Genomic DNA, 19,075 nt, shown 5'->3' on the forward strand with positions numbered 1-19,075 from the left:
TTAAAAATACTATATGTAAGAATTATTGTCCGTGGCTTAATGTCTACCACAATAAAAACATTGTTTTCCGAAACGATCGTACAAATTATTGACTTTGTTGTTGTTCCTTCTTGTGAAACGGATTTTTAATTTAATTCTAATTTGAATTTTAAATTCTCAATCACATTACTGAATATATATATATATATATATATATATATATATATATATATATATATATATATATATATAGGACTGCTCTTGCAGATCCAAGGAAGATTGCCCATTAGAGGGAAGATGCATGGTGAAATCCCTCGTATATGAAACGACACTCACGATTCAGGCTAGTGATACACCAGAAATATACATAGGTATGACACAAGGGACGTTAAAGCAGAGATTTTACATGCATAACAGTTCCTTTAGGACAAAACCAGGCTAAAAACAGCATTAGCTACACGAGTATGGCAGTTAAAAGCCAACGAAACACCATTCAGCATTAAATGGAAGATCATAGAGAGAAGACCGTCATACCCAACAGCCTCAAAACGGTGCCCCCTTTGTGATGCGGAAAAATACCACATTATAAAGACTATAAATGACCCCCCCAAAAGACCTGTTTAAACGTTCGCAGGGAAACTCTTAGGGTCTGTATACATAGGAGACAAGCGCTCCTAATAAACTGGGAAGACCAAACAACAAACGAAGACCCTACCTAAAGGAAATTCTTCAAGGGTATTCTAAATGCAGTCAATTTAATAATTTAGTAAAAGTTAAATTAGATATTGTAGGCAATTTTAATTATAAAAATATTAGGAATTTTTACGGCTATATTAAAGAATACCATACACCCACACACATATATATATATATATATATATATATATATATATATATATATATATATATATATATATAAAAATAAAAAGACCTAGACTTTACAAGTCAGTAAATGAAATTATAATAGCTTATATAAGATTCCTAAGAACCTGATACCAGATACATAGTAACCAAAGAAAAAATAAAATAACAACATATGGGATGCTGATTGATTAATCAAAATATAAGCGTATAAAAAATATATATAATAAATAAAATAAATTAAAAAAAATATATATAAGGAAATATAAAAAATAAAACATAACATAATAGAAAAGCAAAGAATCAAGAGTTATCCCCCCCTTTAACTAAAACAAAAGGAAGACAAAAGGTGAAAGAATTAATAAGAAGATAGATTAATTACCTCCCTTGGACCAACCAAGACTAAACGCTTAGACCGGAAGTCATGCCAATTCGGAACAGAACAGGACAACATTAATTTAACCATAAATTTGCTCAAAATTCATTAAATAAAAAAGTAAAAAATTAGAAAATTGATATTAAAATAAAAAAATATACAGAAATAGAGATAAGCTATTGTTAAATAAAAATGAACATCATTATAAACAATAAATGCGGTTCTGCTTTTTCCTCAAACAGAAAACAACATGGCTGACGAGAGTCTAACATTATTTATTATTTACCATTAACTGGTCCCCTTTATGTTAGGCTTGAATCCGACGGTAGCAATGTTTTTCTGACTTTCTGTATAATTATATATATATATATGTGTGCATATATTTATATGTATATTTTTATATCTATATGTTTATATGTATATATATGCATATATATGTACATATGTGTATATATATATGCACACACATATATATGTATATCTGTGTTTACATATATGTATGTATATATGTAGACATATATATATGCATATATATGTATATTGTGTATATATATGTACATATATATATGTATCTATGTATGTATATGTATGTACATATATATATGTATATATATGTATATATATATGTATGTTTGTATATATATGTATGTATATATATATAATATATACACTTGTGCCCGATATTATTCATACCCCTCGGATCTTTGTAGATTTCTATAAGAATATTGCTCAAACCAGAAGATAGACAATATTAAAGGGATTTCAAACAATAAATCAAGCATAAGCATTTAATTTAAACTCAACAAATAAATAAATTATGCAAGTTTGAAGCATTATACTAAGAAAAACAATAATGGCACTAGTTCAAAATTATTCATACCTCTCTTACTAATAGTCAATAGTATGCCCTTTATTCTTAATAACTGCCTGTAACCGGTTTGAATATTTATCAACAAGGTTTTTACAAGCATCAACACTGATTTTTGACCATTCTTCAATGCATTAGTTCTCTTAATCCCTCAAATTTCTAGGTTTCCGCTTTTTAATCTCAGTTTTCAATATGTGCAAGAGGTTTTCGATAGGGTTCAGGTCAGGACTCTGGCTAGGCCATTCCAAAACATTAATGTGATTATCCTCAAACCATTTCTTGACTATTTTGGCAGTATGTTTTGGATCATTATCCTGTTGAAGGACCCAGTTGTGTCCTAAATGGAGCTTCTCCGCATCTTGTCGAAAGTTTTTCTGGAGTATCTCCAAATATTGCTCCTTCTTCATGGTTCCATCTATCTTGACCAAACTACCTGGACCACTAGCCGAAAAGGAGCCCCAAAACATTAGGCTACCACCACCATGTTTCACCGTGGGTATGATGTTCTTTGGGTTGTAAGCTTCTCCTTTCTTCCTCCAAACGTAAGAAGCATCCATATGGCCAAACAATTCAATTTTTGTTTCGTCAGTCCACAAAATACTTGAGAAAACGGACTCTGGAGAATTCACACGGGTCCTAGCAAACTTTAGACGTGCTGCAAGGCGTTTTCCGGTGTGCAATGGAGTCCTTCTTGGTCTTCTTCATTTCAGACAATTTTCATGCAGAGTCCTTTGCAATGTTTGCCTTGATATTTTTATGCCAGAAGACTCCAGATTTTCTAAAATGTCCTTAGTAGTGGTGGTTGGATTTGCATTAACACTTCTTACAATATTCCTGGTGGCTCTAGCAGACAGTTTCCTTTTCCTTCCTCTACCAATCAAGTTGTTTGTTGTGTGGTGGCTCTGGAATTTTTTGATGATGCTCTGTACTGTTGCTGTAGAGACCTCAAATTTCTTGGAAATTGACTTGTAACCTAAACCATCCTCATGTGAATTCACAATTTTAGTCCTAAGATCATTACTAAGCTCTTTTTTCTTCCCCATTCTAATAATTTTTATTCTTTTTTTGGTTTTCAGTTGATATCATTTTAATTTCTGAAAAATGCAAAAAACGAAATGAAATTAATCAAAAGTTGTATAAAAGCATTCAAAATAAGAATCAAACAGGAAACAAACAGTCAGAAACTCGATTAATACTGAAAAAATAAGGGGGTATGATTATTTTTGAACATTGCAGATTTTATAAATAGCTGTATATTTCTTTTATTACAAGTATCCCGAGATTTTAAAATGACGAAAATGATCAGAAGAGGTTTATTAAGAATATGTATCGATATGGACGTAAATAATAAATTCTTACAAAGTTACACCTAATAAACTCAATTTTCAAGAGGGGGTATGAATAATATCGGGCACAAGTGTATATATATATATATATATATATATATATATATATATATATATATAATCATTTGTATGTTATTGCACAAATGTAGCTAGAAAAATATTTCCAAGGTTATGGGAGATGTAAGAAGCACAAAAACGATGTTGTTGTTTTTAACTTCTAATACGTTATATTTTGATACTTCGAGTGGATCTCCGCACTTTGTCACAAAATGTAACGAATATATATATATATATATATATATATATATATATATATATATATATATATATACAAACATTGCCAAGCTGATGAATTTCAAACAACGGAACGTTTGTCTATGAATAATCAAGTTTACATGTAAATGTATATATATAACTCCCTATTTATTAACAATCTGAGATAATAAAAAATAAAAATATCGAAATAGGAAATAGTCCGTTACAGAATATTATCGCTGTCTTAATATTATTTAGCCCAATGTTTGCCAAAGTGGGCGTTACTTTGATATTGTGAGTAGGGGCAGTAACGCAAAAACGAGACATCAGCAGGAACTAAATAATATAAATTAAATTTCTTATTAAAAACGATATTATTTTTTAAAAACAAATTTCGTGTTTAATATTGTTTTTAATTTAAAAAAAAGTAACATGTGTAAATTAATTGTAGTTGTTAAGATAAATAATTATTAATTTGATTAATAATTATTTCTGAAAAGCAAATTTTGTGTTTAATATTGTTTTCGATTTAAAAAAAAAAGTGATTATTGAGTGTTATTGTCAAAATCAAATAAAATGTTTACAAGCTGACAAAGTCGAGCTTCTGTACTATATTATGATTTTTAAATATATATTATGTTTATAATAATGTTGTTTTCACTTTGGAAAAAAATTACATATGTTTTTGTGGTAGGGGGCGTAGCAGGCTATTCTAGAAATAAAATTCTATTCATTCTAACCAGAGTCAGTCATCATGACAGTCTGACTTCCACTTGTTAAATACTCTCTGACTGTTTTACTGTGTATGTCCACCGACTTGTGTTTGTGTTTGAATCTCCCGACCAGCAGTAATTATCACTTCATATACGGATGAGTGCATAAGCATGAAACGCTAGTGTCTGTAAGTATAAAAATTGTTAATATTTAAAAAATATTATATATACAAATTTGAAGTTACTTGATCGTTAACCGAAACATGTGTAACTAAGCAGATAAAACGGTAAATAAAACACATACACAAATATATATATATATATATATATATATATATATATATATATATATATATATATATATATATATATATAGCTACTTCGTTTGGTCACATAAATTAATATATGAAAGTATAAATTTATGCGTAAACTTTAATTATTTACTTCAACAGTGCTCAATACGTATGTAGAACCAGGTAGTAAGTTATAAAATATAGCTTAATCGCCATATATATTCTATAACTTACTATATATATATATATATATATATATATATATATATATATATATATATATATATATATATATATATAATGGACTATCCCGTCGATTTCGACGTATGAGGTTCCGCCACAACAATTACGCTGTTCGAAAATCCACACAGATGATTTGTTTATAGTGGTGAAGGCTTTGTGTAGAACCAATCACACTTTTTTGGTATTACTACTAATCTTTGTCAGTGAAGAAGACTGCTACAAAACAGAGCATACAGTAGACCGTAGGTTTTTACATCAGAGTTTCCTTCTAGACGAATGTTTTAACGAAGATTGGGGATGCATCTTTCCAATGAATTTATGTGTCCCCAGATACCAATCTGAAAATTTATACGGCTCGGCGCAGTACATACAGCATGTATACTTCTCAAATGGTCACCCATCTGGATACTGGCCAGGCTCATCGTTGCCTAACCGGCGAACTGGCGAGAACCGGTGTGTTAACGTGATTGCACCATATTTGGTATATATATTATGTTTATAATAATAAAAGTCTGAGGACGCTACAGACGACAAAAAAAAAAACGGCCGTGTAGCCGAAACAATAATGTAACTTAACAGAAAGATACGGTAATAAAAAATAAAACGTATATATATATATATATATATATATATATATATATATATATATATATATATATATATATATATATATTACCTGCACATAAAAAAAACTCATCTGTAAGGAACTCAATAAATCTTACAAAATATTCCCCCCTCAGTACATTAGATTCCATTAATGCTGAGGTCAAAACTTTACTTACCCTAATAAACATCCACTACCTCACTGAAATAATTACTCTAAGCACCCCTAGATTCACTCTTAATTACCATAAACCTAATTTTTATGACGACCCTTCCATTAGATGAATCTACCCATGTAGCTCTGATCTGGGTGCCGTAAGCTAAATAATCTTAGATAGAATCATCCCCTCTATAAGAGAAAAAGTTAGCCCCCCCTTCTGGCAAAACTGATTCCGTAATTAAATGGTTCCTTTCCCTTAAAAAACAGACATTTACTCAGCTTCATAACTTTCAATATCATCAATTATTAACCCATTTCTCCGATCCTCTTAAATAAAGCCCTAATCTTCACCGAAAGGAACTTTGACCACTAATTTAGAAATTAAATTAATCCTCCTAGCTACACGATCTCTAATACAATTAAAAAATAACTTTGATATATTAATGGGTGACAGATTACAATACAAATTTGGACATATCCAAGGAGGACTATGTAGAGACGACGTCCTATTTACCACCAAAGCCAGGCCAAGAGAACATAATAATACAATTAAAAAATTACATGGTTTTTAAAGAAATCATTCGGCCTCTCCATAATTATCGAACCTATAAAAACAACTTTAATTTTCTAGATATTGCATTAAACCTTAACACTGGATAAATTATAGATCTCTCCCATTCACTTTATCAACACTTTATGTTACTTCATTAATTTATATTCTTTTCTCTCCTCCCTGGTTGACAGCCCCCCCCCCGCGGACTCTGTTGGAATGTTTATGCATGTGTACATGTACTTCTCTTCTGTGCAGACCTTAGCATCTATGCTTGGATGTGTATATGCTTGTATTCATGTGTGCATTTGAGTGTGGTTATGTATATATATATATATATATATATATATATATATATATACATTTGTACAGGCGTCCAAGCGTAGTTCTTTTTAGTGTTTGCACTATGGCAGAATCTGCGGACGTCAGCTCTATTTCTCCTTTAATTTATCTTAAATCCTTATAATCCACCAAAACTCTCAATAAAATTCTCCAATTTTCCAGATAAATTCTTTCTCGCAATAATAATTTTAAAAATACATTTGCTTTAATCTCGTTAACTCTGACCATAATTTCACCAAACCCTATTCACTGATCTATTCCACTTCGCCCCCCCCACCCCCAACTGTTCCAATTGCTAGTTTTACAGCTATAAGTTGTCATGACAACCAGATCATCACCCTCCCTCACTCCACAGAGTTAAACTACCTTGATTACCGAGTCAATGCCCCCTTGCCCTAAAATTAACTTAGTTAACCGCGTGCTAATTCTCTCTACTTCTTCAAATCTCATTCGCTTTGGTTAACTTTACAGACAGGATTTTTTCTCCCTGAAATTCATCTGTGCCTAACCACACAGAAATTTGTCCTTTGGACAATTTCTTAACTCCATCTACTTTCTCTAACTTCCTGGATTCACTGGATTTTGTACTCATCAACGATGGAAATACTCTCACGTGAAACACTTTTTTTCTTTCCACCCCCACTCCATCTGTTTTATTGTTCTATATTTCATTTACACGCTAGTTCGATTCACTTTATATCTAGGTTCATTAATTGCTTTATAAGGAAAATTTCTTCACGCATTTAGGTAACTTCTCTTCTCTCATGAGAAGGAAAGTATTTCTTCGAAACTCCGTGGATTAAGGAATTTCAACTCTATTTATGTTTCCTTTCCGAATAATAAATATATTTTACCGTTTACTAAAGTGTTTCTAAACATATTTTATTGAACCTATGTACTTGTTTATGTATTTTATTAAACCTATGTACTTTTATATATATATATAAGTAAAATTGTCTGTGTGTGTTTGTGTGAGTGTACATTTCCCTTACAAACTACTCTGTCTATAAGGAGTATTGAGATTTGGAAAAATATTTTTAATCGGTTTTCGGTAAGAAATTTGGCTGTCAAGGGGTCAAAGTTCAACGATTTGTACCTTTAAAAGCTCTATCGAACTCCTCTGCTTTGTTTAATATCATAAGCATTGTCAACAATTCATAAAATTTATTACCAATTACTTAAATTGACTAAATAAAAAAGTCAAATAAAAGACATAATTAAGTAAAACAGAAAAGAGAGACAAAAAGAGAGAATCAGAATTAACGGATGACGTCATAAGCAAATCATTATCAGCTCTAGCACGGCGAAGAGCATCACTTTTATTAGCTCTCTCTATATAACCCAAATAAGATGGCATGCGAGCGACATTCCCGCTATGATTTATGAAGGTGTTAACAATGAAAAAGTAACTATGATAATCAACAGCTAATCAGAAGAAATCGTCTTTCACGTTCCTTAATAATTCTGAGGATTTTTGAACATTACTAATTTTATAACTTTTGTTTTAATGAAGGAAAATTAAAAAAAATTATTTTAAGATATTACTAAGAAGTGACCTATGAACTATAAATATTGTGTGAAATTCGGTCGCAAAATGAGTGAGCGGTGAAGCTTTGAAGAAGTTCTAAATGAGTAAAATTAACACTTTACCATGTATTCAAACACTACCGTGTTTGAATTATATATATATAAGCGGAGGTCGGCTAGAAATATAAAAAATAACAATAAAAATATTAAATACAAAAAGTAACATCGTTTTTCAAAAACCCCTCATAACCTTTAAATCACTATCCTAGAAACATACGTGGACTTTTAACACACACACACACACACACACACACACACACACACACACACACACACACACACACACACACACACACACATATATATATATATAGTAATTTATAAAATATATATGGCGATTAAGCTACACTGAATATTCTGCGTTTCATCCACTATAGGATTCGTCAGACTTATGCGCATAAGCCTGACGAATTCTATAGTGGATGAAACGCAGAATATTCAGTGTAGCTTAATCGCCATATATATTTTATAACTTACTAACTAGCTCTACCTACGTATGGAGCACTTTTGAAGTAAATACTTAAAGTTTACGCATAAATCTATACTTTCGTATATTAATTTTATGTGAGTAAATGAAGTAGTTATATATATATATATATATATATATATATATATATATATATATATATATATATGTTGTCTGAAAACCAATATAAGGATAAAAATCGAAAAGAATTAAAAACTATGGTTAAACAAAACCTCTTTATAATTTTAATAATAATAACAATAATATATATATATATATATATTATATATATATATATATATATATATATATATATTTGTGCACGCGCGTGTGTTTAAGTTTTACAACTTTAAAATTCACATTTTCTACATTATACAATGGACTATTCATCGTTTTAGTTGTTATGCTACACTTTTGTTATTCAAATTTAGTCAACCTTATATAGTTGCCCCATTTCGATTGCTTCCCGTTGTACTCATGAACAACGATATGTAGGCATAAGAGATGTAGTTATTCTTTAAAAAGTTTTCGTCACAATTAGCTAGGTAGGTCTTATATGAAACAGAATAAGTCAGTATTCAAAAAGAATTTCCATTTCGCGTAAAATAAATGAATGCAAAAATATGAAAAACAAACCTGTTTCGTAGGTGAGACGAGTACAACTTTGTCGCTGACCTGGTTAAATGCTCATTTGCAACATTAATGTTTACATCGAAAATAAAAAAGATACATTTGCTATTCATTTACGTAATAGGATTTTTAAAAAGAATCATTTTTTCTATCTATAAAAGTGAAATTGTCTGTGTGTGTGTCTGTCTGTGTGTGTACATTTCCCTACTAAATTAATGTGTCAATTTTCAGTTTACAGACTCGCGATTTTGCATAAGACATCTTGAAATTTGGGAAAATCTTTTTAATCCGTTTTCGGCCAGAAGTTTGGCTGTCAAGGGTTCAAAGTTCAGCGATTTGACCTTTGAAAACTCTACCAAACTCCTCCGATAATTTTGGGTTCCTTGGACATGGATCTAACTTAATAACTTAATTTGAGCCTAAAACAATAAATTTTAAGCGGTCATAATAGGGATCAAAGTTAAAAAAATTGACCGATTTTTTTTTTGCTCAACATACACCTCCAAATACCCGGGCAATGCCGAGAACTCATGCTAGTACATATATGTAAGTGAAATTGTCTGTGTGTGTCTGTGTGTGTACATTTCCCTAGCAAACTACTCTGTCAATTTTCAGTCTACAGACTAAAGATTTGGCATAAGGGGTATTGAGATTTGGGAAAATCTTTTTAATCGGTTTTCGGCCAGAAGTTTGGCTGTCAAGGGTTCAAAGTTCAACGATTTGACTTTTGAAAACTCTACCAAACTCCTCTGCCAATTTTGGGTCTAAACACTCGAAACTTTAGATGTAAGTTCCTTGAACATAGACCAAACTTTTTAATTTGATTTGAGCCCAAAACAATAAATGTTAGAGGGTAAAAATTGGGGTCAAAGTTTAAAAAAATTAAGCCTCTCAGCCAATTTTTGGTCTAAACATTTGAAATTTTACATAAAGTGTATTCAGACATTATGCAAGCTTTTTAATCGGTTTTTGGCCGAAAATTTAGCTGCCAAGGGGTCAAAGTTCAAAAGATTTTACCTTTGCGGTCTCTAGAAAACTATTCAGCCAATTTTGAGTCTAAACATTTTAACTTTTATATAAAGGGTATTCAGATATGCAATCAAGCCTTTTCATAAGTTTTTGGGCGCAAATTTGGCTGCCAAGAGGTCAAAGTTGAAAGAGTTGACTATCAAAATCCTTTAAAAACTTGAAATTTTAGATGTAGGTTACCTGGACATGAGTCAAACTTTTTAATAATGCACATAAAGTCATGAACATTACATAGAGCCCGAGCAAAGCCGGGCTTAACTGCTAGTATATAATAAAAGTTAGATCCGCGATATGACTAATTACGTATGTAAATTTATTTATGTGAGTAAAGAAGAAACGTTTAATCTTAAAAGTAACTGATACTAATAAAAACGAAAGAAAAAAAAAGGAATAATCAGGTACGAAAATTAATTTTTATGAGCAATGATTATGTTTGTCCTTTTTCTCACGGATTACCTTTTTTTGCTTGCCGATTAGTTTTATTTTGATGAGTTCAAGCTATGAATAAAAATAGAGAAGCCAGCTAGCATATATATAATATGTATATACATATATGCATATTTATAATGTACTAGGAAGGAGACCTGACGTTACCCGGGATTGAATGATGATCAACGAATATTTCACACTTCTATATTTTTATTGTCATCAAAATCCGTGAAATCGCTCGGGAGAAAGCTTCACATGCCTCCATGCAGTAACCTAGTCCAAAATTATTCTGCATTGCATTCTGTAAACAAAACAGATATAATTCTGTCTCTGTCTATCACTAGCCATTCTTTCTCTCTAAATGTGTTTAGAGAGAGAGAGAGAGAGAGAGAGAGAGAGAGAGAGAGAGAGAGACAGAGAGAAGGAGAGGAAAGCAATTAACTCTGAGAGGCTCAGTAATCGCTTTAATTAATGTCAAACGATGGCATTGTGTATCGGCAGACACCATACTGGATCAGGTCCTGCATGTTCGTTTAATTTATACAATTGTAATCTATATATATAAAAGGCAAAAGTGGTGCATGCGTTTTTGTATGTCCAAGAAAGGTTTTTCTGAGGAGCTCTCAATCACATTGCTATTTTTTAGAACTTTTTATATACCCCCTAGATTATAATATCTACGATTTACGAACGGATGTCGTCTCTCCATTTATTTTGATCGACTTATAAGAAATCATGCCATTCCTTCCTTTCACATGTGTGTCATCTTTTTTGTATAAATAAAGCGAAACTAAATCGAAGCAACAGCAACCGATTCCCGGACTTCTTGACCAAGATGTCTAGAAGGCAATTCGCTTTGATCAATGTGGAGAAAACCTTCATATCAGACAATTGCTATTCATGTGGACACTGCCAGAGTTCCCATTTTTCTGGGGGGGGGACACCACATTATAAAGGATCTTGTGTGGAAACGGATAAATACCACGAAAGAAAGCAAAAGCTTAACTGTCCCCAGCCCAGGTTTAAAAGCCATTTTCGTTTCTGCGCCGACTTCTATGGTTCTTAACTTAATTTCCAACTCAATAATTTCACTGTCTTTTTAGCGAGGATGACTAATTACTGTACTTTTTGGAGTTCGATCCCACCCCTCTCTCTCTCTCTCTATCTTTAAAAAAAATTTATATTTCATCTTTGTACCAATATCCTCCACCCGAGCAAAAGTTAATTACCAACTCTTTTTTCCAGTTCTTTTTCCTCCTTTGCGGCACGGGTTCGAACGTACCTGCCTACTACCACTTTTTTCTTTTACACCCCCAAACACCTGGACAAGGCCGGGCACTCCCGCTAGTCTGAGGTAATGGATCAGTCTGATCTAGGCCAATGAGAATAGCAGGAATATTTTAAGGGAGAACTTATTATTTTTCGAATCAACGGATGGGAATTTAACGTTTGTGCTATGAGTTTATGAATCAGTTACAAAGGATGTAACCACAATATCCGAACCATGTCTATAATTCCCTGCAGTATTTAGGAGGACTTTAATAATAGTGGAAAAAGTGGGACTACTTCCTGTGTAGGTTAATGTTATAGTGATGTTGTAGCTCCTCCAATGTAATCCAGCATTTCATTTAGACACCTAGATGTGCCAGAAAAGTCTACATAAGATAGTGGCTAATAGGTTAATAGGTTTAAAGCGATATAAAAAATTTGTATGTGGCATATGTTGTTACAAACTTATGGTATTTTAGTCCAGAGAGGAATTTCTGGAAAAAAAAAGACGCTAATTATTTTCACATGCACACGTACTAATATATATATATATATATATATATATATATATATATATATATATATATATATATATATATATAATATATATATATATATACATATAAATATATATCAGTTACTAAGTCGTTTCTTTATCACCGATAGCTTTCTTCCAACAAAATAAATATTTAATTATATATACATACATATATATATATATATATATATATATATATATATATATATATATATATATATATATACATACATATATATGCTGATATGTCCTAATGTGGCCTATTATTTGGACAATCAAAGATAAAGTATTCCATGAAATAAAGAAAGAAATATACACTGTGGTTTTAATACTGAAAGAGAAATTTATTTACGTATTTACATAGAGAAAATACAGTGTGTTAATGTTCAGGGAAGTCTCTGTTTTTTTCAAGGGTCCGGTGAAAACCGGTGATTCAGTTCCTTTTGTCGAATGTTCCGAGTTGGTTACCTATCTCCACATAACATTTGCACACACATATATACATGCATATATATATAATACATATATATATATATATATATATATATATATACATATATACATATGTATATATATATATATACATATATATACATATATATATACATATATATATACATATATATATATATATGCATATATATGCATATATATATGCATACATATATATATATGCATATATATATGCATACATATATATATATGCATACATATATATATATGCATACATATATATGCATACATATATATATGCATACATATATATATGCATACATATATATATGCATACATATATATATGCATACATATATATATATATTCATACATATATATATATTCATACATAGATATGTATATATACATACATATATACATACATATATGTATACATATATACATACAGTCCCATACATACATATATATACATATATACATACATATATATACATACAGTTCCATTTCCATAAACAAAAAAGTATAATCCTGAACAGAAGCGTGTGCTCTATCCCAACTATCATCAATGGACCTGAGGTAATCTCGCCTGCATTAGACAAAGCCAACTCTTTGCCAAGAACTTTGCAGCTAATTCTACCCTTTGTAACCAAGGCCGTCAACCCCCAATATTTCTTCCTATATCAGAAAACGCTCTATGTGATATACATATATCTTTACGTGATGTTGCCAAGCTAATCAAAAACCTTGATTCCAGTAAAGCAACCGACCCTGACAGTATTCCAATTATATTAGTCAAAAATCTTTAACCAAAACTAACGCCCATAGTTACAAAACTGTTTAAACTGTCTTAAGGAGAACTGCTTCCCATCACCCTGGAAAATCTCATCAGTATGTCCTGTATTTAAGAATTCAGGTGATCGCTCATCTCCCTCTTAGTACAGGCCAATAAGTCTCCTGTGCGTCATGAGTAAGTCGCTGGAATCTGGGTTAAACAGAGAAGTAATCCGCCATCTAAGCAAAAATAACCTTCTTAGTGACACACAATATGGTTTCCGTTCTGCTAGATCTACAGCAGATGTGCTTACAGTTATATCTCATAGGATTAGCGAATCTCGATGGAGACTTCCTTTCTAGGGCAATTGTTTTTGACATATCGAAGGCCTTTGATAAGGTATGGCATAAAGATTTACTTTACAAGATCTCCAGCTATGGTATAGCTGGAAATGTCTTCTCAATTATTAAATCATTTCTCTCTCATAGGTTCATAAGTGTAGTAGTTGATGGGCAAAAATCAGAAGCTCACAGTAATAATGCCGGTGTCCCTCAGGGGTCCATCCTGGGCCCAACTCTCTTCCTGATCTACATTAATGATCTTCCAAATCACATCCTTACATCATTCGTAGACATTTATGCTGATGACACTGCTATCTATGGTAGCACATCTAAGACTGTTAACGACCAAGTTCTCTGATTCTCTCTCCTCTGATCTTGAGCAAGTGGTACAATGGGAGAAGGTTTTGGCTTGTTACTTTTAATGCATCTAAAACCAAGCTTTAGTCTTGACATCATCAACGCTCTGATCCCCATTTGGCATCAATTGAAATGAATGGCTCCCGTCTTGGGGAGGCCTCATGTTTTGACAAGCTTCTGGGCTTGACCTTTACTCTTGATCTGAAATGGAACACGTACATCACATTTGTTGCCAAAGCCGCTGGAAAAATGGTGGGATACTTCTATCGATCCAGTAGATATCTCACTGTTGATGCAATTCTCTATCTATATAAGAGCCAGGTACGTCCAAGGATCGAGTACTCTTGCCACAATGGGGAGGAGCTTCTAGAAAGGACTTGTCTTGCCTTGATAGAGTTCAAAATAGACTTTATAGCCTCGTAAGAGATGTCCTTTTCTCTTCGCTGCAACCTCTATCTCACAGAAGAGACGTTGTGATTTTGTCTCTGCTTTATCGTTATTTTCATGGCAAGTGATCGACTGCTTCAATCTATGGTCATCCCTCTCAAAACTGTCTCGATAAACACTCGTCTAGCTGAAAACACTATCAATAATCCCTCCACTCTTTATCTGTGCCTAAACCTAAACGTAGATTTCAGGAACAAAGCTCCTTTCATAGAAGTGCACGCCTGTGGAACTGTCTTCCTTTAGCCTGTTTCCCACCTGACCCCAAATTGGATGTCTTAAAGCCCAACATAAACAAGTTCTTGATGAGCCGTTCAACTTGAGTTAAAGATTTACCGAATTTCCATTACTAACGATTACTATATTGTCCAATTGACTAATGTACGCCATTAACACTTATCCTCGAGTGGTCTCTGAGCCTTGATAAGTGGTGATGCCTATGTAAAAATATATATATACACATACATATACAGATATACGTATATATATACATATATGCATACATACATATATACATATGTACATACATATATGCATATATACATATATACATGCATACATATATATATAATATATACATATATACATCCATATATTCATACATATATATACATATATACATACATGTATATACATATATATACAATATATATATACATGTACATATATATACATATATCTACACACATATACATATATACACATATACATATATATATACACTCATATACATATATACATAAGTACATATATATACATATATATGTACATATATACATATATATACATACATGCATACATATATACATATATATACATACATGCATACATATATATAGGTACATACATATATATATACATATATACATACATATATACCTACATATACACATACATATATACATACATATATACACACATATATATACGTGTATATTTATATATATATATAAAATAGAATAATCTTATTATGTAGAATTTATTCAAATTTTCAAAAAAAGATTTAAAGCCAATTTAGAAGGTATGCACATTTTTAATTATCCGGCAAAAAGTACAAATAAACTTGAAAGACCTTATTCTGCGGAGTTTCGAAAAATGCAGTTCTGCTCATCAAAGGAAACAGGTTTGCAAAATATATAATAAATTTTGCAGGTTAATGCATTCAAGAAGACTTCACAGACAGATTGACTGTATGACAGCTCAACATGGCTAGATAAGCGCACCTATCCGAAACACGGAATCAAACCAACAATTATTGAATCAATAGTTAGTAGCTTCAGCAATATGCCCACCGGGACACACGCTGCTGGTAAAGGATAACTACAATGTCTTTATACAACCCTGACCGCCATTCCTACAGTGGTTTATTTTTTATTTATTTATTTTTTTTTTTATTACATTTTCACCCCAAACAAGGCAAATTGCCACTTTGGTGTACGAGGCTACTATCAGGGGCAACAACTACTGGGGTACTATGTAGGGATTTGGGCAGCAAGATATCGGTTCACGTTACACTTGAACTTCTGCACGTCAGTACTGTTGGGGAAGCAGGGACCTGGAATGGAATTCCAGAGTCTAGCGGTTCTGGGGAAGAAACTATTGGAGTAAAAAGATCTTTTACATCTAGGGATCTCTACAGTGTGGGGGTGGGATTTAGCAGCCTGTCGAGTTTGTCGAGGGTGCTCACGTTGTGGGGGCACAAGTGATTGCAGTTCGTCAGAGCATTCACCATTATTACATTACGCTACAGTAGTAGCCTGTGATTTCATTCAGTAACAGTGATCAAATCGAAAAATGAGACTCATATAGTCATTCACAGATAGACTGTTTCACTGTATATATGACCTTGTGTTTAACCTCTGTGAAAAGAGATGAATAATATATAAAGAGGATGAAGTAATAAAGTACATAGATCTGTTACCTATTCTTTAATAAATGTTACGTATTTTAATGTTACTTTTCGTGTGGAATCAGCGCTGAACATTGTATTTAAATTTAACGCATAATTATTCCGTTTATGCCAATGGATATTCATTTCTGTAACTAGGAATTGCATGTTTATATGGGATAATAGCACCCCACCTATACGATATTTACACAATATTCGGAAAATTCAAAATTTCTGGCAAAAATAGTTTTTCAGCGGGACTGACTGGTGAAAAATTTTATTTCATTATACAATATAACTGACTGACAAAAATACTATTTTGGTGTGACTGACCCACAAGACTTCTATTTCAAACATCCGTTGGCGTATTGAAAATGTTGTTCACAAATTCAGCAAGATTACCTGATATTTCTAAAATTACTGGATTCAGAATTTAATAACCTGAAAAGGGTCTATATACCGTACAACAAAGCAACCAAACAAATCTCCATGACTATTTTTTTTAAAAGAAATAAAGAACTTGAAGCATAAAATCTTTTTTTCAAAATTACTGGATTCGGGTTTAGATAACCCAAAAAAAGATTGATATATACCGTAAAACAAAACAACCAAACCAAAGTAAAGCAAACTTCTGCAAGAAATATCCCGACATTCAAATCCTCCTTGTTTAAACTGGCTGTTCTTGGATAGATGGGAGTTAAATCATATAATAACGGAAGCAGTCATGAATTTCTACATTACCCTAATTGCATCAAATTCTCCTCTAAAGAAGCTATGGAGGTAGAATCCCTCTTAAAATCTAAAATACGTATATCCAAGCTGAATAAAATGTAAGCCATAATATAGTATAATCTAATATAATACACTAATCCAAAATTTCAATATTAGGTGGGAAAATGTGAGGGCCAGTAAAAAGAGCTAATATGGTGCTATATAATGGAAAAAAGATAAAGCGTTCCCCATTAAATCCCCCAAAACGCCAAGCCTTCTTGCTAGTATATATCTTCTCTACGTAAATGATCCCGATTTTTCCGTCTACAAAAAGATATTATAGGAATACAAACACAGGCACCACACATAAATCAAAAATGCTCACACTGCCTTTCAGTACATGATGCATGTTTTCCGGTAATTCATTATAAATAAATCTTTTTTCGTTATTCTTGCAGGTTACTCAAGATCAACTTTCCACCATCAACATGGAATGTAGTACAACCCTTCGGTCTGGTTGTTTGGAAGCAAGAAGTCAGTTTGGTGTTGATTTATCCATTACAACCATGGCTGACCTCGATAAACCGCTGATATCCGGGATGGTCATGGCATTCTTTATGACCTCGCAGAGCCGAATAAACGAAGCGGGAATTGGTAAACAACTGGCGTTTTCTTCGGATAACTTGAATCTTGAAGGAGAAGATTTCTTTGAACTTTCTGCTGAATTGCGGTGTAAGTTTTCTCTTTTTGCATAAACGTTTTTACATACGTCTACGTATCTCGGTGAGAGGCTGTGTCTGTTTGTCCGTCGATCTCTCAATCTCTAGGTTGAAATTGCATTTTCATTGATTGCTCACATTTATTTCGTATGACTTGGAGTATTTTGAATACTATTCTAATTTTGAATGTTATTTTCTCAACGTTTCGGTCGATCTTCTTTATTTTTGTCCAACTCGGGTATCTTTTTGTCAAATTCGAGAATATTCACAGAATTTTGAACGGAATTTGTTTAATGGGCAAGGGTAGAATGCTCTTGTCTCGTTAGCAATTCGCAATTGTATTTTGAGTGTCGTCCGCACTGAGGACTGAACCTAAAACCTCAAGAAGAGTGTAGCTTACAACTGAATTGTATCAAGTATTTATCTACTATGAATAACTTTAGTATGAATTTTGAAAACATTAAACCTACTTTTCTTTTTAGATGGACATTCTTACTAATCATTATTGTACATTACTAGTTATTATTACATGCTATATATATATATATATATATGTTAGTGATGGGACGATTCCGATACAATTACCGATTCCTTACTAAATTACCAATTCCAATTCTTTATAAACTCTAAATATTTAATTTAACTATGAAATAGTAATTTCTTCACAATTGTCGTAAAAACACAAGTTAAATGTGCAGATATTTTTTCAGGCGTAAAAAATACACTTGTAAACAATGATGATTTTAGTTTTACTATTAGTTAAAAATCAATAAATATTTATTATTTTATCATTACTACCAGCAGTGGAAGATTTTGCTTTTAACGGAATTAAATAATAATAATAATAAAA

General features: G+C 31.9%; 1 protein-coding gene across 2 annotated transcripts in view; it reads left to right on the forward strand.

Moving 5' to 3' along the window:
* The window catches only part of LOC145291525 (uncharacterized), a 122,367-nt gene that overhangs the window by 24,435 nt on the left and 78,857 nt on the right, over nucleotides 1-19,075 (forward strand). For both annotated transcript variants that reach the window (XM_080137515.1, XM_080137514.1), the window contains exon 2: nucleotides 17,965-18,238. In XM_080137515.1, coding sequence (XP_079993641.1) covers nucleotides 17,965-18,238 — 274 coding nt within the window. The remainder of the gene's footprint in view (nucleotides 1-17,964; nucleotides 18,239-19,075) is intronic.

The sequence above is a fragment of the Euprymna scolopes genome, chromosome 12 (genome assembly GCF_053919585.1).
Source record: "Euprymna scolopes isolate OS-2025 chromosome 12, ASM5391958v1, whole genome shotgun sequence".
In the NCBI taxonomy this organism is placed as follows: domain Eukaryota; kingdom Metazoa; phylum Mollusca; class Cephalopoda; order Sepiida; family Sepiolidae; genus Euprymna; species Euprymna scolopes.